The sequence below is a fragment of the Meriones unguiculatus genome, chromosome 10 (genome assembly GCF_030254825.1).
Source record: "Meriones unguiculatus strain TT.TT164.6M chromosome 10, Bangor_MerUng_6.1, whole genome shotgun sequence".
Classification (NCBI taxonomy): Eukaryota; Metazoa; Chordata; class Mammalia; order Rodentia; family Muridae; genus Meriones; species Meriones unguiculatus.
This window is the reverse complement of record NC_083358.1, coordinates 3,217,909-3,240,563: the sequence shown is the minus strand read 5'-3', so window position 1 is coordinate 3,240,563 and position 22,655 is coordinate 3,217,909. Positions and strand designations below refer to the sequence as shown.

The 22,655-nt window shown below is 55.4% G+C and overlaps 1 protein-coding gene across 5 annotated transcripts in view; it reads right to left on the bottom strand.

Moving 5' to 3' along the window:
- Nucleotides 1-681: 681 nt before the first annotated feature.
- Sipa1l2 (signal induced proliferation associated 1 like 2) overlaps nucleotides 682-22,655 on the bottom strand; it is a 143,256-nt gene continuing 121,282 nt past the window's right edge. For 2 of the 5 annotated variants that reach the window (XM_021648411.2, XM_060391793.1), the window contains exons 16-22: nucleotides 20,646-20,799; nucleotides 17,869-18,088; nucleotides 11,790-11,921; nucleotides 4,601-4,654; nucleotides 4,003-4,126; nucleotides 3,166-3,247; nucleotides 682-1,828 (exon numbers count right to left, since the gene is read on the bottom strand). In XM_021648411.2, the coding sequence (XP_021504086.1) occupies nucleotides 1,682-1,828; nucleotides 3,166-3,247; nucleotides 4,003-4,126; nucleotides 4,601-4,654; nucleotides 11,790-11,921; nucleotides 17,869-18,088; nucleotides 20,646-20,799 (913 nt within the window). In that variant the 3' untranslated portion in view covers nucleotides 682-1,681. The remainder of the gene's footprint in view (nucleotides 1,829-3,165; nucleotides 3,248-4,002; nucleotides 4,127-4,600; nucleotides 4,655-11,789; nucleotides 11,922-17,868; nucleotides 18,089-20,645; nucleotides 20,800-22,655) is intronic. The other 3 variants (XM_021648419.2, XM_021648429.2, XM_060391794.1) reach the window with 3 other exon arrangements.

The following is a 22,655-nucleotide window of genomic DNA, read 5'->3' as shown; positions in this document are numbered from 1 at the left end:
GCTATCCCTGGCTGTCCCCGTGGTTGCCCCTGCTGGAGTGTTACTTTCTCTGAGGCGTGCTCACTCCTCCTGCTCAGCTGCATACTAAAGCTCACACCTGCTCTCGACCCAGGACTGGGAAGAGCTGTGCCCAGGCCAGACACTCGGCTGCCGCGGCCACACTCCTACTGCTGTGCAGTACCCGGTGTCGTGACTGCCTCACAACAGCTCCGGACTCCTTGAGTGAACGTCAGTTGATATGATAGAGTGAGTCAGGGGTGCACACCTGTGGGTCTGGGGCTCGGACGCTGAGGCAGGAGGAGCCAGGGTGGGTGAACCTGGGCCGTACAGGGAGCCCTGGCTTAAGGCCAGCAAGCTGAAGTTTCTCACCCAAAGGAGTCTGAGTAAGCTTCCACCCAGGTCGCAGTTTATCTGGTTATAAAGTGGAACCTCCAGACCCCCCAAGGATACTCCTGGGATCAGGGAGACCGGAGGCTTACACAAGAGTGTGTTGCAGTCATGCGTCCTTAGGACTCTCAGCCAGCAAAAGGCCAAAGTACGGCACCTGTGCTGAACCCACAGCAGGCTGCCAGGTGCCCTGCGGGAAGCTCAGGGAGGGCTGACGCATCACACACACACACACACACACACACACACACACACACACACACACACACCAGGTACATCACACCACTTCCCATATCGGCGTCTTTTCAACATTTATTAAAAAAGCAAAATGTATGTTCCTCTTAAATACAACAGTTAGAAGTGGAAAAGCAAACAAACAACGCTAGGCAGCGGCGCCCAGCCCTCCGCTCGGCCCCGGAGCCGTCTGTCCCCGGGGCTCAGTCACTGCCTGCCTCCGCCTCCCAACTGGAGTAGGTGAACCAAACCAGAGAAAATCAACAGGTTAAATAAGCTTAAATAAGAGTGTTAAATACAGGACACTTTATCAGCTTCTGTACAGACTAACAGATCTGGTTGTCCACGGGACCCACCGGCCCTCAGCATCGGGGTTCTAGTGGGAAAGGCAGACGGACTCTGTCCTCAGCAGAGTAACTACAAGAAAGTGACCTACGCACTGAAGTGACCACGGCCGGTCTGGCCATTCACAGGCATATGTATCTCTTTAAAAAACTCAGAACACTGTTAAGATTCAGGCACCGTTTGTTCCTGCGAATAAATACGTCTCTACGGCAACAGCATTCAAGCTAGTGTTAAACTCCTGGGCTCCTCTCCACAGAGCGCTGCAGACCACTCGCTGCACCCTTCTTATTGCTATGATAATGTGGCTGTGGACAGAAAACTACTGTACATCCAAAAAAATAGAGCACCTTTAACATGAAAGCGCGCCCGCTTTTCCGCCTCCACACAGCCCTGCCCCGGCGCTCTGGCCGGGTGTCTCGGCAGGGCGCCTGCTGAGGGCCACACCCAGCTCTCTCCTGGAGAAAAGACATTGCTGGGGACCTTTCAGCTGCAGGCTACGTCAGCATTTGCCAGGAGGCACATTCACGCTCTGCTGCAGCTACCCAGGAGTCCAGGCCCTGTCCTGTCCTGCTGGGGCGAGAAGCGAGACAGACAGACAGAGACGGCTACCTAGGGCGGTGAGAGCACGCGTGAACTGCATGGCCGGCTGGGAAGGGACCGCAGGCGGGAGGGCGGCTGGCGGGAGGGCGGGAGTCCTCAGCCAGTGAGGAGCTGGTCAGGCCTTCTTGTCGATGGTGCTGAAGAACCACTCGGTGAACTTGCGCAGCTGCGCCGTGGCCGTCTGCGACTCCTCCTGCAGCCTCATGTTGTCCTGCCGCAGGTGCTGGACTTCAGCCTGCAGCACTGCCTTGTCCTGCTTCTCCTGGGGAACCAGAGTCACGTCACGTCACAGGGCCTCGGCAGCTGCTCCCCCTGAGCTGGAGGGCCCCAGGCCCTGCCACTCACACGGGGCTGGGAGGCATCCTACCCTGGCCTCCGCTGGCATGCCCTCAAGAAGGAAGCTGCTCTCCAGGAAGGCCTGGAAGAGGCGGCTGCAGCTAGCTGCCGTGGGCCCCTCCTGATGTGCAGGCTTCTCTAGCCGCCCTCTGCTCTACCTAAACTGGCAGCCATAGGGGAGCTATGCATGCAAATTCTGGAACCATCGCTCCGGCCTCTCACTCCACCCTTAGCCTGCTGCTGCTGACCCTCAGAGTTTGCCACTCAAAGGTCACAACAGATAGCTGTACTTGCGCTTCTAACACACAGCCACGAGGAACATGAGCTGCTTCAGCTCCGTGAAGGCAGGCCAGTCCCAGCCACTGTCTTCAGTCACGGTCCTACCTCTCACAGAGAGCAGGGCAGAGCCACTGGGGGCGCTTCACCTCCTCAGGGCTTCTGCTTTCACCCCTCAATGGCCTCCCCACTCCTCAAGGCTTCTGGGTTCACCCCAAGCCCACCACCCTCCCCATGAGTCTCCAGTTCTAAGAGGAAGGAACCTTTTGAACTGCAGCCTGGACGAGGCTCGCTGTAAGGCCAGCCTGGGCCTGAAACCCTGTCCTCAGACCACCTTGCTGGCACACGGCTGGCACACAGCTGGCACAGCTGCCGTCCCCGAGCCCACAGTAGTCCTTAGACCCATCTTTCCACACCCCCCGATACCCTGTCCTCTTCCTGCTCGCAGCCATGGCTCTCTCTGGGGCATGCTGCCGCTGCTCCCCCCACTCTCAACAGCCTGACCTGGGGAATCGGGGCTGCTCCCTCAGGCTGTCCGCGTCCTGTGTCTAAGACCTCTCCGACAGTAGCGAGCAGCTCTAGAGGCCGGTTCCTCCTCTGTCCTCCCCACAGTGCGCTGCGCTGCATCACCACACCACAAGGCAGTTGTTCTGACGTGGGGAGCTGGCTGGGCCTGGAAATCTCATTTTTTTGGGGAGCAACTGACTCCCCTTTAATTGCCTCACACGTGGCAAGTGACAACTCACAGAATCGAGACTCCAGCTTGCCGTACCTTACTTCGCCCCGACCTCACACTTAGAAGACTCACATTCAGCATGACCGCAGGCGCCCTCAGGGAGATGCCCACGGGGCGTGAGAGTGGACCCAGGCAATCTCCCTTCTGTGCCCAGGACTGTTCAGGGTCCCCAGCTTCTCTGGGTCACCCCAGGGGTTAGAGGGGGCTGCATGCGACGTGGCACTCTGTTGGAGGATGCCAGGCCCACCTACCTTCCTCAGGTCAGTCTGCAGCTGTCGGAGAATCAGCTCCAGCTGGTTGACTTTCCCGGTCAGCGTGGACGGCGACCGATCCCTGGAAACAGTACAATGAAGGACTTAAGAGACCCAAGGCCGGGACACTGTGTGTGTGTGTGTGTGTGTGTGTGTGAGAGAGAGAGAGAGAGAGAGAGAGAGAGAGAGAGCGAGAGCACAAGGGTTCCCCTAAATAAACTGGCTGTCTGGGACAAGGCTCCCAGAGCTGCCACTATGGCCTAAGAATCTAAGACACAAAGGCTGGCAGGAAAACAAGAGCTGGGATCATTTAAATGGAGAAGAGGCAGGCCGGAGCTGGGTCCTGGGAGCCAGCGGTAGCTCCGATTTCCCTAACTCGCCTTTGTCCTGAAGACAGAACCAGGCTCAAGTTATCCATGACACAGGGACGTCAGAACAGGGGTCATGCATGGCTCCTCAACACGCCAATGGCAGGTGGGTGGCCGGGTCAAGGACCAGGGTCTGGGAGGAACTGTGCCCCAGGCAGATCTGACAGCATGAGGGGCCTGCTGGGCCACGGGGCTGACGAGGGGCCACTCCCGGTGCTTCTGTGGTAACTAGGTGGCCAACCCAAGGCCCCACTGGTTCCTCTTGCCAGGGTGGACACAGGCAGGGCCCCCAGGCAGGATCTGTCTATGCGGGGCGACGCTACACAGATCAGCATGACCATTTCTAGCACAGCAGGAGTCCAGGTCAGCCTACTGTCAGAGACTCTGCAGCCTGGCCTGGGATCCCTGAGTTTTGGGACAGTGTGTGTATGTGTGTGTGTGTGTGGGGGGAGTGGGAGGGCACACATACCCAGGTGTCTCCATGAACTCCTTGCCGCTGGTGGGGTCCACACACAAGGACAGCTCGGGGGCCCCTTCCAGTTCTTGCCCATGCTGGAGGTCGGTGAGGGTACAGAAAGAAGCCACCCCTTGGTCTGGAGACGAGAAACACACAGAAAGCAGGTTGGTGATAGCCGCCAGGCACCATGACTCTGCACAGAGCAATTTACTAAATGGAATCTGACACCCCTCCTTGCCACAATGCCCTGCTGGAAACAACCCGGGGAAACAGAAACTCAGGCAAGCTGCTGGCAATGCGGCGGCGTGAGCCCGGCTGCCCTCATGGCTGCATGTGTGTAAACCACGGCCACAGGTCGGCTCCCTTCCCCCACACCCCAAGGAATCGGAAGCTCCCGGGTGGGCATGGTTTAGCTGATGATGTTCTGTTGACGGGACCATGGAGATGGACCCTGCTGTAAGCTCCCGAGAGCTTGGGAGCACTCCCGGGATACAACAGCCAGGGCACACGTGCCTGAGCACCCCCCAGTGTGTGACCACCATGCAGGCGTGCAGACATATGAGATAAACGGAACAGGCTACAAGACAGCAGAGCCAGCTGTGTCAATCACCTAGGTAGGAGGCGTGGTGACAGAGAAGCCCAAGCTCGTCCTCTGAGTCAAGACCTGAAATAAGATGTAGAATCCCCCGTGAACAGCCATCTCTCTGACCTTGAGAATCCTGGGACCCTTCCGGGGCTCGAGGGATCAGGTCGTTGTGGGAGTGGCACATGCACGGTGTCCTAGCATGTTTGTGTGGGTGTGCAAGCTCCTGTCTGTGCATGTGCAAAGGAACCAGGGGACAGCTTGGTGCAGTATTAAGTGGTTTCACACACCACGTGAGAGAACACGTTTCACGTTTTAAGCATTCTATACGAGGGTGGCAGTGTCTGACACACACATGTTCAACACGGACACCATCGTTTCAGGTTTGCCTGAAGGGTCCACTCTGCGAACAAGAACAGTGGGGGGGCCACCAGCAACGCCCGCTCACTCTACGCTGCAAAGCTCGGGGCTCCGCAGCGCTGGCAGCCACTCCCACGGCCAGCTGAGACAGCCCCTCTCACCCACAGGCATTCAAGGTTTCCAGAAAGCTGGGCAGCAGAAAAGGAGGCAGGAGCAGCCTGGCTAACCTCTGACCCAGAACTCGGGCCAGCAACACTGCACGGTAGGTGGGAAGGCTTCCTCATGGGAGCCCGGAGCCTGGGAGCCCGGGACAGACTGTGGAGCCGCCCTGCGATGCTGCCTGGGCCCTGGCTCTGAGGGAGGGATGAGTCTGCCGGAGAGTGCCGAGGAGGCCTTCTCGCAGGGATTGATTGCTGGGGAGGAGAAGTGCCCAGGCTCCCAGGAGCTGTCTCTTGCTGGCTGCTGTCGGGCCTCCTAATGAGGTGACCTGCCTGTTTGGTTGATGTAGGGTCACACACTACCAGTTAATTAAAAAGGACGGCGAGGCTGAGGCTGCCAGAGGCACATGATGGAAAGTCAGTGCAGCAGCCGAGTGCTGAAGGCACAGACTGCTCACGGGGCCCTGGGCCCTCCCGGAGGCCTGCTGAGCCCTCACAGTGGGATTCTCTAACTGCATGGGCCTGCCTCACACGTGCCGTGGGCACACAGGTCCTTCAGCTGACCTCTCTGTGAAGCTCAAGCGTAGCCTGCATGCCACAGTGACCCTGTGACCATGCAGGTGAACACAGAGCTGCATTTCCACTAAGCACTGGAGCCTCAGTGGGCACACAGTGAAACAGCCTGCAGCCTAATGGGTAATGCAGTCTGGCCACTGCCACACCCAACACAGTGTCCATGCACAGAGTGTGAGGATGGAGTAATAGGACCCTGGCTGGGAGGCAGGAAGGCCTTATGGCTGCAGAATCCTTCACACGCCAGTTACCAGAGATCACATGGAGAGTTCTGCTCGGCCTCATTCTGTGAGGCCCCCAAAAACACTGCATTCTTTAGAAAGTGACAGCCAAGACCAGACAAACATGGACCGGGTGAAGCCGAGCACCATGGGTGTCTGTGACCCAGGGCTGGGGGTCAGGTAGGCAGACCCCAGAGGCTCGCTGGCCAGCAAGTCTAGCAGGATGGTGAATTCCAGACTTAGTCAGAGATCCTGTCTCAAAGAACAGAACAAAAGAAAAAGAAAAAAAGGAGGAAGACTACCCCAGAACTCCGGAAGTCAAGTCTGGCCTCCACAGGTGCCCACACAGACCCACAGACCTCCATGTGCATGCTTGCACACAGATGTCAAGAGAATGCTTTTGATCCCAGTCACTACTGACCAGGAGAAAATGCTGTTTAAAAAGGTACAAATGACCCACTGCAGTTTTACGTTGTGAAGAATTTCAAGGACTCGTGTCCCCGTGTGGGGCCTGGTGACAATCCAGCCAAGGCTCCTTTGTTTTCAGGTGCTCAGCACGGAGGGTCAAGTCTAAATACCTGGACGGAAATGATGTCGCCCGCTGCAGCTATTTCCGCCTTAATCTCTAATTCCCCTCCCACCCCAGTAGAGGGGCTTCTCCCGGCGTTCTCCGGGGTCACACAATCCTCTGGGAAGGGGGCAGAAGCCAGCGCAGACTTATAGTTTTTGCTTTTTTGAGACAGGGTTTCTTTGTGTAGCATTGGCTGTCCTGGACTCTTTTTGTGGGCCAGGCTACAAAGAGAGGCCTTCCAGGGGAGATGGGACCCAAAGGCTTCTCAGGAGAGCCGGGCCTTCCTGCACTCTACCCTGGCCTACGAGGCGCTGATGGAAAACCAGGTCCCCAAGGACTGCCTGGACCTGCAGGTCCCCCTGGACCAGATGGCAAGTGGCTGGTGTTCACCTAGAGCCTAGTCAAGCTGGCTGTCATCCAGGATTTTCTCTTAGGTGGTTCTGAGTTGACTCAGTACATCAGCCTTGACCTCACAGAGATCCGCCTGCCTCTACCTCCTGAGTGCTGGGATCACAGGCGTGCGCCTCTGCACCTGGCTTGTGAACACTATTACACACTTTCAGAAGTGCATTTCACACACTGCCTACAGGCTTCCACAGCGGCACAGCACGCTGAAGAGGGCCTGCAGTGTCCCACTGTGATTACAGGCTGATGAAAGTGCAGGCAATCCCTTGGGAGGGGCCTCAAAGCACTGCAGACCTAAAGGCAGCTTCCATGGAGGGTGTGTTGCTCTTGAGCCACTGGACAGCAGGGGAGTCTTTAGGAAAATGAGTCTCTACCACATCATCTCAAGCAGCAAGAGGCAAGCCGAGCCCTGCCTGGCGGATGGCTAACGGGCCTTGCTCTGCTGTGTTGGGTGAATCCGAAGCTCTGCTCGGGGACTCTGACAAAGCCTGGCAGGTGACCCAGCCAGCTCTCCAGTGTGACTGTCCAGCAGAGGGGAGTGGCCGGCTGCACTGACACCGATGGTGCCTAAGTCAGCTCTCCTGGGCCAAGGAGACATCTTCACTCTTGACAGTGGGCTTTTGGGCTACAATTGGGGTCTCTACCGACTTCTGACGGATTTTAATTGTGCTGTATTATTTTACGTTAAATCACTGGCTACTGGCCAGTTATTGGAGGGGGGAGGGGTGCGGCACATTCTGGACTGGCTATGACTGGTCACTGTGCTTGAATGAGAAGATGGACTGCTTCATAATCTGAAGACCGACGACACTGGCCTGAGCGTTCTTGCTGGCTTCCCGGAGCAGCAGAAGCGTTTTCCACAGTGGGCAGGTGGGTGCCCGTAGCTTGTCATCACTTAAATCTACATGAACACTGTTTGCACGCTGAGCTAACGTGTGTCTTCCTCAGCGTGCCACCTCCACACAACTCATCTGTTTAGCAGAGGCAGCGTCTTCTGCTGCTCGTTCGTGCCTTGCACACACCTTGGCTTTCGCTAGCACATTCATTATAAACTTCCCTTCACAGCTCACTGCATCCCTTTCAAAATCTACTCTTTCAGGCTCATAAAAGATCTCATACTTATATATTTTTTATCTGGCCACATTATATTTCACAAATTATATTTCTCATTACTCTGTAATTAAAGCTTCCAAATGGTAATATTGATTTTTATTCACTTTTTACAACACCGACTTTTCTAGTCCCTAAATCTAAATGGTGTATATAAATTGCTTTCTCCTTTAGGTGTTAAATACATTCTGATGCCTACGTTCTTTATTTTTCAAAAGGACTTAGTCTATTTTTGAATCATTAGTATGCTATTTTAATTATTATTGATTTATAATAGGTTTTTGTTGAATACTGCTCATCATTTTTCTAAATGGGTGCAATTAAGTTCTTAGAGTATCTTTAGATAGCCGAGTTGAAACTGCACTTATCTCAAATTAATTCAAACAGGACTGTCATTTTACTACAGAGGACTCTATCCATTCTTGTCCTTGTCTATATTAAGACTACAGTTAAGAGCGTCTCCGTTTTCTCTTTGTAATTCTAATGATGGCTTGATTTCCAACGAATGCATAGTTGGATCCTGCTGATTTGCTTAAAGTATCCTTCATGGCTGCTCCAGTGACTGTGTGGAATCTGAGCCAACCATACCTTCCTCTGCTATGTGAACATGACCCGTTTGTGAGGTGCTGACCACAGCCGAACCCCAGTGCCTGACTGTCCGTGTGATGGCACCAGGCATCACAGCCTGGGACTTCTCGGATCAGCCACCAAGCAAGAACTGCTGCTATTGTACTGGGGATTCCACACACATGAAAAAGTGCAATGATCCCAGGGGTGCAGACTTCAGCCCGGGTCCTCTGGGTTAGTCTGATACAGTGAGGCTCCGAGCATGTGCTCTGGCAGCCGAGGAGGCAGAAGCAGCCGCTAAGCCTTAGTCAGCACGCAGCATGGAAGAAACAGAGCGCTGAGTCACAGCCACCCATTCTGGGATGGCAATTTTACAAGCGTTCATCACTTGCATTTGATCCTCCATCCCTAGCTGTATAAGCATGACTATAATTTCCAACCACTGACACTCACTTTTCCCCCTTCCCACCCTGCACTGTTTGTGTCAGGGACGGCACTACAAAGACCAAGGCTGTGGTTTCAGAGGGCTCCTTTGTGGCTTGCACGTGTGTCCCCACAGGCTCATGTGCGGGAATGCTTGCTCCTGGCTGGGGGCACTGTTTGGGAAGGTTGAGGGCTCGGAGGAGGTGGTGGATGGGTGGAAGACGTGGCTCTCCTGGGTCTTTAGAGCCTGGCCCAGTCCTGCTCCATCTTGTTCCTGCGTGTGAACACGGCAGGTCAGCTCCCCTTGGTGCTGTGGATGGCCCTGTCATGCCTCCCCTGCCAGGATGGCCTGTCACCTCTCGGCAACCGTGAACCAAAACAAATGCTTTCTTCTTATGCTGCTGTGGCAGCATTTTATTCCAGCAATGAGAGCGTAGCTCAGGCACTTCCCTCGATAACTTCCTGACAAAAGCGCTGCTTGTCACCTTATTTCCAACTGTATTATGTACACTATCCAGGAAGGAGGATTCACCCTTCAGGAGACTTTGGAAGGATCGCTCAGGTCTTATCTTCTATCAGAAACAGGTCCCAATTCTATTAGAAACACTTTTAGGAAATTGGGATAATCACTCTTAATTACTCCACCTGCTATAACTTACAATAATTAAAGCTTTTCTTTTATTAAACTACTTAAACTCCTGCCTGTAACAATGAACAGTCTTAGCCTACTACAGAATTTCATGTACGTTTTCTCACCGAAATCGTTCAGACTGGGGCTGTCTTAATGAGGCTCTTTTTCTCAGAGATTTAAAGAAGAAACAGTTCTATTCCACAAGAAAGCTGCCTCTGATTTCAGGGAAGCTTGCACAAGGGCACTGTTATTCTCTGAAATGGAAAACAATTCACTGTCAACTGGGTAGTTTTGAGTGACATTTGCTTTTCTGGAAGACTGTCACATGCTTTTTCAATGACCTCCACACTTTGGCCTTTTTTCCTCATCCCCCATTTGTTCCTGTAATAAATACTCAATTATGTCACCACGCAGTTAATTCCCATGTAGTTGAAATTCCTCAATAACTTCTTTCAACCTCTCTTTAGTGTCACGCGGGGAACACGTAATGAGAGAGTGTGGAGGAATGATGGGCTGGGTAGGGAGAGGGGGCACCTAGGATTCAGAGCAAATGGAGCCAGCGAACAGAGGCTGCAGCACAGCATCAGAAAGGCACAAGGACACACTGCTGAGTGACAGATAAGGCACTGGCCATGGGGACCATGAGCCGAGGGACTTTCTGAGCTGACATCTATAGACTGTCTGGTGACAGGTTCCCTTTGGTCTCTCAGCTAAGTCCTGGCCCTGGGGAGCTGCAGCTGAGCTTCCTAGGGAGCTAAGTTCTGTTTTCTATGGTAGCAGACATAGAATCTTGGATCCTGCGCGTTCTGAGGCAGGATCCTGTCTGCTGCTCAGGCAGGCACCGAGCCTGGGCTTTGCTTCCTGCTTAGACCTTCAAGTAGTGGGACACAGGCCTGGGCTAAGGTCTGCCTGGGAAACTATTCTGCTGGGTTGGTGGCTTGGGCCGGCCAGGTCGGCATTCTGCAGAGCACAGCAAGACCCCATGCAGCACAAGGCCTCAGGACACAAGCCAGAGCGCTAGTGTCTTCTCCAGGGGTGAAGCCTGCAGCCCAGGAACCTTCTGTCCGAAATTAATTCCACCTTGCTCATATCTATTAAATGTCAGTCAGCAATCAAAGAAAAGCTCTTCATTGATCTATTTACACAAGGCACTGATATTTTAACTGCTGTCATCTCTTTCATTTCATTTGCCTGTGTGTGTGCTGCATGCACACGAGTGAGCACACACATGCATAGCACTCTGAGAGCACAGGTGGATGTCACCATCTCAGTAGACTTGTCATTTCGGCTCCTTGGCTGGCCAGATCCTGGAACTGCGCACCTCTGCTCCCCCATAAGGCAGGTCACAGGTGTGCAGAGGCAGCGCCGGCCTGTGCTCGGGATTCAAACCCAGGTCCTTGCGCCTGTATGGACAGCACTCAGGCCTGCCGAGCCGTCTCCCCGGAGCCTCTGCAGTGTCCTGGAATCTTCTGAACATAGCTACGTTAGCATTCATGCTTTCCCATTAAAATGTTTCTAAACAGCATGTATTTCTTTAGGAACTCCTCTTCAGAGCTTTCGGCCAAACACTTAACACCTAGCACTCTTTTCACCATTACTCAATAGTAGAAGAACAACAACAATATTATATTCCTTAACTCTGCTCAGGCACAGCCCACAGACGAAGGCTTAACTGAGGCAGCACAGCCCACAGGGTTAACTGAATCAGCACAGACATAGGGTTAACCGAGGCAGCACAGACACAGGGTTAACTGAGCCAGCACAGTCCGCAGGCACAGGCTCAGAGGAAGCCTAGGTCCACAGAGAGAGAGACCTGCATGGGACAAACAACCCTGCAGAGTCATCTGGCCTTTCGAGGCCCACGTTACCCTGGTGTGCTTCAAGGACAGAGACAGTGTGAGCTGGGCAGGTGTGCCTGCTTTTCACCCAGGGAGATAGCCAAAGAGGAGGAGGGGCTTGAGGATCAGGTGGCAACTGGTGTGGAGCAGAACTTGGGGCTGAGGCCCCTGCCTAGTGCTTAACTCATCGTGGCATGCAGCCCCCAGACTCGTCCTTAGAGACGCCCCCTTCCCATCTGCAAAGATGGCGAGCATTCAACATTTGCCAGACGGTCCCGTGCACAGACATGTGGTCCTACGCTGCAGGACAGGCCCGCAGGTGGGCACACCGAGGACCCTGGGTGCGCGTGAGTGTTTACCTTCAAATGCGCGTGCAGCGTCCACGAGGTGGGACCAGTCTAGCCCTGCAGCTGTGTCTGGCAGCGGCATCAGGCCAGGATCGGCACACTTGGACTTATCCGATAAGGACCCGTCGGAGAACCAGAACTCGGCTAAGCAGAAACAAAATCGGAAACAAGTTTGTCAGTGTATCTAGTGACCCAGAGGCGCCGCATGAGGACCACCGTCCCCAGACTCTGTCAACCCACTGGTTAGTCAGTCAGAACATGGCTACATGGCCCTCACAGAGAGTCACTCAGAAAGCCAGTCAGTCACAGCATGGGACTAGCACCCCATAGGAGATCAGTCAGTCAGTCAGTCAGTCACAGCATGAGTGCCGCCATCACAGGGAGTCAGTCAATCAGATCATAGCTCCCACAGAGTACATGAACGTGAGCGCCACAGTCTCCAGTACAGACAGCCAGTCTGTCAATCACAGCCTGAGCACTGCTGCCCACAGAGTCAGTCCGTCAGTCGTCATAACTCCGCCACACCATTCGCACAGTCCCAGTGTGAGCCCCACAGTCCCTGCTGGAGTCAGTCCTTGCCCTCACCGTTACCAGCCAGAACTGGCACTGCTGCACACGGTCAGGCAGGCAGGCTGTCACGTGTACTGCCCGCCTCACCATCAGCCAGTCACAGTGTGCGTACCACTAAAGTCTGTCGGTCTCTGACCTGTCAGTCCATCAGGCCCTGCACGGGCAGCACCGTCCCCAGAGTCAGCCACTTCCGGCACCAGCACTGCTGACCCGTCAGGGTCGGAAGGTCAGTCAGTGTGGAGAGCGTGCCCACACACAGTCATGGAGTGACCACAGTGCCCAGGGCTGGTCACAGCACAGGTGCTGCATCTCACACAGAGGCCCAGGAAGGCGTGTGAAACATGACCTGCCAGAATGGGGAATTTTAAGTTGCTGTCACCCCAAAGAGACGGAGGTCTCATACTAGCCGGCGAGGAGCCGGCAGGGTGTTCGCAGGAAGTCCCCAGATCTGACCAGCTCCTGCTCTCTCAGGGATCCAGCCTCTCAAGCCTTGGCCCTCACACTGCTTGAGAAAGGCTGGCAGCAGTCTTTTCTGAGGCCTTATGAAGTCTGAGCAAGGTCAGCAAAGCTGAACGGTGACCATTACAGACATCACGAGGGTCCTTTGCTCACTGGAATGCAGTGAGGCAGAGGTGGCTGCTGGCCCCCTCTCCTGACCCCACAGGACAGTCCTGCTGCTGCCACACCAGAAACCCACGGCTCCTCCCCCCCTCACAGAGACGCTGTCCTCCTGCAGTGCCTGTGTCCTCCCATTCCTTCTCCTTAAGAGCTGGGGTCATTAGTGACACTCATTAACTCATTAAGAGCGTGGCCTGTATGGGGAATGAGTTCTGAAGGGCCGGACCGGCCTGCCGTATGGGAAGAGCCTTTCCGGAACCTGCCCGGAGCACTGCAGGCGGTGCAGGCAGCTGCTTGTGCTGCACCGATGAGAGAGAGCACCCGAAGTCCCCGCCGCCTGGCTGGCGGGCCCTGCAAGGAAGTTCTGGGCGTAACTAAGTGCAGGCCCCTGCGATTCCTGCACCTCTGTCCTTCGGGGAGGCCATGAGGGCTAGCATCTGGAATGGGACAGACAGCATTTACACACGTGGCCTTGAAGGAAATACAGTCTGCTCCCACTCCACAAACACAGCCTGAGCAGCGCTCTCACCACTGACAGTGACCCGGCTCAGTCAGTGCTGTTTCCAGGCGACCATGCTGAGGTGTGGTGATGTCTGCCACCGTGCTCCCAACTCTGCTGTGAGGGAATACTATGGCGGTCCCTCCCTGCACATCTTTATAACAGCAGCTCACGCTTGCACTCCGCCAGGGTCAAGTGGTAAGCCAGCAGCAAGGCTGGAGCAGGGTCTGGGAGAGAAGACACTCAGGCCTTCTGGGTCCCTCCTCTGAGGGGCTCCTAGCCAGTGCTAGGAAGGAAAGGATAGCGGCTGGCTGGGGATAAGGAGGGATGGTGGTCTCATGACAATGGAAGGACAGCGGATGGTCCTAATCTAGAGGGCAGGTGCAGTCAGCATCCTGCTGTGGAAAGATCATTCCCCAGCTACTCCATGTTGCAACCACTTGGTAGTCTTGGGCTAAATAATCAAAGCAAGACACAAATAAGAACCTGGGTGCAGAGGGCAGAGGTGAGTGATTGCGCATGCAGACGGGTACAGCCTGGCCAATCCTGGACTGCTTCCCAGAACACAGGGTGGTCTCTGCTAAGAGGCACTGGCCCCAGGAAGTGGCCCGAAGGCCCCAAGGCGAGCCCAGCTTCCAGACACGCAGGCAGCCAAGGGCAGATGTGGCATGCACTGTGCCCACCCTCCCCTGGGAGGGGCTTGTGCAGACATGGAGGGGCTGATGGGGGTCCCCTCCGGCAAGAGCCTGCTCCATCTCACCATGGGACAGTCTCGGCACAGCTAGGGCTCAGCTTCAGAGGCCTTGTCACTACAACACACACAGACAGGCTTCCCGAGCCGTTTGCAGGTGACAGGCGAGGTGATGTGCTGTGAGACAGTCGTGTCTAGGGAGGGGATCCAAGCAACAGGGGCAGCTGGTGGTTGCCTCACTAAGAGCTCGGATGAGTGTGGGTCTTCTGACCCGAGCAGGGAGAGCCTCAGGCTGTGGCTGTCTCTCAGACAACCCAGGAGGCACCTGTGCCCTTCCCAATAATCAGTCAGGCACACTTAACAGTTTTTCTTCCACTGAGTGGAGGGGGGGTAATTAGGAACAAGAGCTGCCTTTTTAAAGTCTCTTTTTCCAAACTCTCAAAGCAGCAGCAGGGTGTCAGCTGCCCCTGGCTGGCCCAGGCACCTCTGCCTGCGTTACTGTCTCTACACTGGGAAGCCAGCAAGTGTGGTCACTGGTCAGAGCACCACTGTGGAGCCAGAGCCCAGAGCCAGAGCCAGAGCCAGAGCCAGAGCCAGAGCCAGAGCCAGAGCCAGAGCCAGGGCCAGAGCATGGTCTGGTGGGTTCGGACATGGGAAGGAGGAGCCACCGCTATGGCTGTGATGTCACCCTGCACCTGCTCTGCCCTCCAGGGTTGGCAGCTGCTAGAAAAAGACTCCCTTGCCAGGCTACCCACAGCTCTCCTTTCTACTCTCGCTCCCAAAGCCTTGGGTGCCTCAGGAGAGTCAGGAGGGAGGTGAGCAGCCGGGAGACAGCACCGACTAGCTCCCCGGGCATGGTCGCAGTCTCTGGTGGCACGTGACTGACTCCCAGAAGAGCACATGGCTCCACACGGAGCCAAGAAAGCCAGTGCTTTCTAACACTCGGGCCAGGTGAGAGGCTGCACGTGGGAGACACACAAAATTCTAACAGGAGCACTTCTGGGCCGCTGAGGGGTGAAGAACAGGCCGGGGCATGGCTGGCCTGAACGCATTTCTGGGTAGGGGTGGGCCGTGACCAGCCTGACCTGGGCAGAAGTGCATAAGCTTGACCATCAGTGCCCGCACTGCCCGAGGCTAGCCTCTGAGGTTGGCTGGTCCCGCACTGCCCGAGGCTAGCCTCTGAGATTGGCTGGTCCCGCACTGCCCGAGGCTAGCTTCTGAGGTTGGCTGGTCCCGCACTGCCCGAGGCTAGCCGCTGAGGTTGGCTGGTGTGTCAGCCCCACCCCACAGGCCCGATCTGGGCACCAGTCTTGTGGGCTCACAGCAGTGCCCAGCATGCCAACTGTCTGGCTTTCCTGTGTCATTTACCGTGAGTGCTGCACGGCTACAGCTCTTCATGCCTGGTCCCGAGCTTTGCAGATGGCAATGCTGTCTCCTAATGTCAAAAGTCTGCGTGAGTCTGGCAAAAAGAAGATGTCACACGGACACTCCATGTCTTCGTGACACAAGTTTCTGTCTCTGGGAATCTAGATGTCTCCCGGCACGTGTTCCTCGGGTTCATCTATGGAGGACTGTCCCTGGAGACAGATTCCCGATGCAGCAACTCTGCTGCCACATTCTCAGAGCCCCTAGGGGCCTGGCAACAACCAGGAGGGCGCAGACTGAACTGTCATGGACCTGAGGTGGCCACAGACCAGGAACCAGCATCCTCCAACTGGATCCTCCATGCTTACGGTCCACGGGCAGCATGGAGGGGTTTGTGGGGAGGTAAGCCACTCCATGTTATTTCAAGGCTTCTTATTTACACACCTCTATGTTACCGTTCACAGCTCTGCACAGAGCAGCGTCTGAGCAGCGCCAGGCTCCAGGAGACGCATCACCAGGAAAGGGTGTCTTTCGAGAGTGCTCCCAACAGCCAGGGCCCTTAGGAAGCAGAGGAACCCATATACCTGCTTCTCTCCTCAGTGTGCCTGACACTGTGTTCATACACGAAAGGACTCCAGAAAGCACGGATCACTCAGAGACGAGAAAAGAGAGAGGAGCCTCGGCTGCTGCTATGAGGAAGAGGCCAGCATGAAAAGCTACACAGGACAGCTACAGGACACCAAAGCAACCGGTGCGTGCCATAGGGGAGAGGGCAGGAGGAGGGCCAAGAACAGGACTGTGGAGGCCTGTGCAGGGCAGTGCAACAAGGTGGACGTGCTGTGGAGGCTGATGCAAGGCACCAAGGATCCGTGCAGAGCATGCACACGGTGGCCAGGCCCACAGTGGCTCCACCTCAGCCAATGTGCTGAGCTGCTTGTGGGGGTGGGGCCTCACACTAATAAAGACAGTATTCCAGGAGCATGGAGTACATGGACACCACAGGGCTCCCCGCTCAACCCTTCATGAACCTGAAGCCTAAGAAGTTTACCATCCTTATCCTCACACCATCATCACCATCATCACTACCATCATCCTCATTGTTATCATCATCTCCATCATTCTTGTCAACACCATCATCATCATCATCATCACCATTGTCATCATCCTCTTCCTCCTCCTCCTCACCACCACCATCCTCCTCATCATCATCACTGTTTATTTTAACAAACTGAAGCTAACAAATGGCTGAATGGAAGACCTGGCAGCACAGAACTCAAGTGTTGGTCACAGCTGTAGTGTGGAAGTGGAACAATAGCAGGAGCATAAACCAGAACTTTAGCAGGGTCACAAAAGCTCTCAGGAGACACTTGGTGGCCATCCTGAGTGCCTGAGACCCTGTCTCCAAAGAGGGGGGCGGGGGCGGGGGGGTGTAGGTGTGCTACAGCCTTGAAGGTACACAGGCACATGTGTTTGTCTGAACTTTGTCTGCTACTGAGAACCTCAGAGGCTTTCTCACAGGCAGGGCACACGCGGCACATTAACCACCGCAAGGCTCTCCCAGGGTGTTACACATGGGAAGCCCTTCGTCAGATAACCCGGGTGCTTATATACACTTCGCGAGATACACTGCGGTTCGAGAGAGAGTTCTTTCCATGATGAAATTTAAAAACAACCAGAATGTAAATGTGTGGTTGACCTGCTAGTTTTTCTGCACTACAGAAATGGGGCCTGGAAACTAACCGTGAGACTGCAGAGGTGTCAGCGGGCAACCGTAAGGACCTGAGTTCGGATCCCCAGTACCCAGAGAAAAGCCAAGCGTGCTGGTGTACGCCTGTAACCACAGTGCCAGCACGGAGACAAGGAGAACCCAGGGACTTGCTGGCCAGTCAGGCTAGCTGAAAGAGCAAATGCCAGGTTCAACCTGTCTCTACACATGTACATACCATGTGCGCGCACACACACCACTAAAGATTAGTTTTCAAACTTGACCTGGCAATCATCAGATTGAGCTGTGGCCATGGTGCTCTGTGAGCTGGGACACAGGGTGCCAGAGGTGACATGATGACACCCACCTGCCACCACCTGTTGCCAGGACCATGGGGAGGAGAGCTGGAATGCTTGGCACAACCTGAACCCCACCCCCCGCCACCACTGTCCTCTTTGGAAGAGTTAGGCTCTGCTCTTGCTTCCTTCAGAGATAAAGCAGAGACAGGATCTGACAGAGATGTCCAATGTAAGCCACCGACATCCAATTCCATGTGTGCAGCACGGATGGCCAAGTCGAGCACACGGACCCACAGGTTCCCACGTGCCCACCCATACAGTCGGGTGTCCCGGCCTCCACTTACTCCGGAGGCTCCCCATGCTGGGTGCAGGGTGGGTCCTGGGAGGCAGCGTGCTGTGGTAGGGCGGGGTGCTGCTGAACAAGATGTCGTTGGGCAGGGCCTGGTCCAGGATGGAGCTCCGGGAGCTGGCGAAGGAGGAGCCCCGGCGGGTGCTACACACGCTCTCGTCCGACAGGGTTCGGTACAACGACCTCCGAGGAGACAGGTTCCCATAGAAGGAGAACTGGAGGAGCAAGGCACGGGACATTAACAGCCTGAAGGAGCAGCGGTTCATACCTGTAACCTCAATACATGGCAAGTTGAGTCAGGGGCACTGCTGAGAGTTCAAGGCCAGCCTGAGTTAGATGGCAAGGAAAGGCAAGTCTGTGCTACCAGGGTAAGACCAAACCAAACCAAACACCCCAAATAAGTGTGCGGCTAGAGTCGTCTGTCTGTGCTGTGGGACAGTTCCTCAGCATCTCCATGGGCTCAGGAAAGCCAAGCATGCAGCGAGGCCCCCGGGTCACCCTAGATTCCAGAGCTGCCTCCTCCGTCTAGCACAAACGGACAGGCCCCACTTTATTAATTCTGAACTGTCAGATGGACCCCAGCAGAGGTGAGTGATCCCAGAAGTGACAAGGCTGTCGTTTGTTCAGGCAGCCAGTGTTCGCAGCAGCGCATGTGTGGCGGGGCGGGATTGCAAATGACGACACTTTAATGTTAGGCTGCAGGAGGTCCAACTGAGTCTAAGTAACAAAACTCATCCTGAACAGTGACATTTTCTGGGCCATATCAATGGGCTTAAAAGAAGTAGTTTAAATCCAGCAAATCCTGCTTAAAAATTTCCACTTGTAAAAGTCTGTATAATAATTGCTGGGAACTGGATTACAGTTAACAGGACAAATCCACTGCGAGGGTCAGCGCTGTCAGCTGACAGAATCTAGATCTCCCGGAAGAGTGTCCGGAAGTCCACCCTGTGAGCCTGTGGGCAAGTGTGTGGGGTGTGTTAAGCTGAGTGACCCCGGGTGACCCAGCTGTGGGTGGCGCCATTCCCTACTCTAGGGGTTGGCGGTGGAGAACCCCATCTGAGTGCCGGCATGCATGTGCCCATTTAGCTCTGCTCGTCTGTGGGTGTGATACGAACCCGCTCGAAGCCTGAGGTTCCTGCCCTGACTTCCACACTTACCTACGGTAACCTGGAACTGCAAGACAAAACACAGCCCTTCTCTCCCCAGCAAGAGAGACATGGAACTAGGCCGACCAGCTATACGGAAACATCGCTGTGCGTCAGATCGCAGACACAGCAAAGCAACCAAAGAAGCAGCACTCAAGAGAAGTCAAACCTGAGCTGAACTCCATCCCTTCCTTGGCACACGAAACCAGATTCCTCTCACACACACCCCTTTTCTGACACACAGAAGTGGCCGTGAGCCCTTCTGCATGTGGCAAGGAGCCAGAAACACTTCTACTGCCCATGTTCTAGCCACCTGCCTGGCCTTTCCAGCGAAGAATTAAACAGTTGTGTGTGTGTGTGTGTGTGTGCTCGTGCGTACGTGCTGCAAAGCTCGCTTGTACTGGGAAAAGGACGTGACTCGTCCGAAGAGAACACACCGGCCAAGCACAGGTTCACCCCCTCTGAGCCGGTGCACGCTGTGGAGGCTTCTGCCTTTGCACCCACGCACACACAGCTCCCTCGGGGATCTGGCACGAGCCTCGGGAAGAGGCTTGTGAGGCATTCTGCGGGATTCCCGTCCCGGCAAGGTCCTCTGCGTGCAGGTGCCCGACAGCAGAGGCGCGGCAGCCAACTGTGGGACGGCCGCACGGCCGGCTGCACACTCCCCCAGGCAATGCCTTGCCTTCTGCTAAAAGCCAGAAGCTTGGATGACCAGCGAGGCAGGTCTGTTCCAGAACCAAATGCTAGTGTGCTTCCCATTCTGCCACCTGAGTTGGAAGTGACTGGCCAAACTGATGTAGGCTCTCTTAACACTCAGCATTATTTTAAAAGTGGTTTTGCTCCACTCCTTTACTCATGTGGGGTACATACAGGCCATGGCACACTGGTGGAGCCAGAGAATAATCTGGGGAGCCTTCTTCCACCGTGTGGGTCCTAGGGACAGAGCTCGGGTCGTGAGGCTTCCCAGTGAGCGCCTTTAGTCGCTGCCACATCGGCAGCTCTCGCTTGGCTTTACTGTACAAGGTGACTTAGAGAGTCTGGGAGAGAAAGCAGAGAGCAGCGGCCTCTTCCCTTGAGAAGGGCTGCAGAGCCGTAGCCTGCATGTATACAGGGTTGGCAGGTGGGCTGCAGCTAAGCCATCCACTTCTGGAACAGAACCACCCCAACCCTGGGCAGGGCACAGGCTGGAGGCCCTGGGTGAGCGAAGCAGTGTGACCTTCACTGCCGGGGCTGACTGCCAGCTATGTCCAGGTACTGCGCTGAGCCGCCCTGGGCCTGGAAGACATTCTCTGTTATGACCTTTTATCAGCACAGGAAGGCCCACTTGCAGAAGCTCAGTTGGCCGGTCGGAGCTGGAGCTGACCCGAGGCGGCCCGCCCGGCTTCCAGAGCCCCACCGTGCTCTGCAGGCCGCTCGCCTTCTGAAGGGACGGGCAGTGACGAGGTCAAGGCCTGACTGCAGCTCTTGCCTGGAACACGCGAGGCCCTGAGGTTCCTTCCTCAGCACTAAAAACAAAGCCCGACGCCCGCGCAGTGCTACTGGTGGGTCCCAGAAAGGGCTGTGGGAGGCACGGCTCCCGCAGTCACACTTGTGCTAAGTGTGCCAGGACGGCCTCGAGGTCACTCACCTTTCGTCTCCCCTCCTCCACCAAGGGGCTGTCAGGGAGCATCAACTTGAGAAAGTCGTCTTTGGACAGGACATGCTGAGTCTCCGGGACAGCGTCTCCCACGGCCGAATGCTGTGCCGCTGTGGACATGAGGTCCAACTCGCCGTACATTCTGCTGGATAAAGCACAGCTCAGCTTCAGAGGGGCTGTGCTCACCCTGTAAGGCCCTGGGGGTCACATCTGAAGGCTCAGGAGATGGCTCAGTTAGTGTGAGGACCTGACTTCAATCTCCCAGAGCTCGATAAAGAGGTCCGGCATGGTGGTGAGCCTGGTCCTGGAGAGGCCTAGATAAGGCCATCTTGGAGGCACATTGGTCAGCCAGCTCCCAGCCAGTGCAGACACCGCCTGAGAAATCTAGTGGGTAGAGGCCTACACAGGCCAAGGGTATTTATTCTCTGACACATACACACTATTTATTCTCAGCTCCGGCAGTTCACCATGGCTGAGTGTGCGCCATCACAACATCTCAAATCCGTGAAATGAATTGAAATATAGTTAGATTTCTGAATAATTCAGAGACAACTCAGATCCCCAAAGCCCAAGATGAAAATCCTACAACTTGAATTAAGGCCACACTTCTCTGCTAATCTGTGTCAGAAAGCACACAGGATTAGCGGACACCGCTGCCTCTGCGGCAGCTCCGCACCCTCAGAGACCCCAGAGCCTCCCGGAGGCCTCATGGCAGGCCCAGCAGCCGCCAGGAAGAGGCAGCCGCCCCGGGTGGCCTGGGGTTTAGAGAAGCTGGCCGAGCTAAGCAGGCTTCATTATTGGGGCTTCACAAAGCTGTCTGGATAAATAACGGCATTGCCCCTTTCATTACAAGCTTATGAAAATGTATTTGTAAGTTACAGAAGCCTGCCATGTTGAATTCCTGTGCCCAGGTCCTTCCCAGGGAGAGACTGAGGAGACACTGTGGAAAGGTTGCGGTCAGAACATGCCCCGAGCAGCTGCTGGGACCCGGGGCTATGGGGCTGGTGATCTGTGTGCACAGCTATGAAGGCAAGCTCAGAGAACGGAACCCACAGTGGAGAGGGTGGCCCACGAGGCATGGGAGCACTGACTCGCCTCTTCAGTGAGATGCCACCTTAGCTCAGCGTGACAGCTGGTGCGGGAGGGATGGCAGAAAACATACAAGGCCTGCTCATAGTGACGGGGCCTGCTCACAGTGGTGGGGCCTGCTCACAGTGGCGGGGCCTTATGGGAAATGCTCTGTGGCCTTCCACTTGTCCTTCCCCACCCTGAAGTACAGGGGATGCAGACAGTGTGAACAGAGACCTTCTGGACAAGACTGGAGAGGGGACAGGCATGGCAGGAGAGACGAAGACCCTGGGGACTTCGCAGGTGAGCCCCAGTGGCTGTTAGGACCAGCACCTCAGTTAGTGCCTGACTTGGGGTGCCGATACTGGGGCCGGGAGGTGCTCAAGAGCCTCCCGCACTGCGCCGACAGGGACATAGGAAAAGTGCAGGCTTTATCAGCAGCTGCATCGTGGAGAGGAAACAAAACCATCATGTCGGCACGGACAGCGCTCTAGCTTCAGAGGGTGAGATCACCACGCTCCACTATGCTAATTCTGGAGAAAGGTGTTCAACAGTTACCCATAAATACGCTCCAATGGTTTACTCTGTGCTGGGCCCTGTGACTGTCTGGGGCCTGGATGACCCCGAGGCTGAGTGTGCACACATGCAGGTGGGGAGGACACAGAAGGTGCAGAGAAGAGCCCACGGGGGGGCGGGGGGGGGGGCGCTGCACAGAAGGTGCAGAGAAGAGCCCACGGGGGGGCGGGGGGGGGGCGCTGCACAGAGACTCAAGGTTTTTGCAGTGAGCAGGGGCACATTCGGACACAACTCTGCCTCAGTTGTTCTGAAACATAGGATTTTGCTGGCCAAAGTCAGCACAGAAGGCTCTGCAGCACAACTGTAAAGGGACTGCTCGTTTCTTTTCTTTCTGTGGTGTGTGCACATCTACGCATT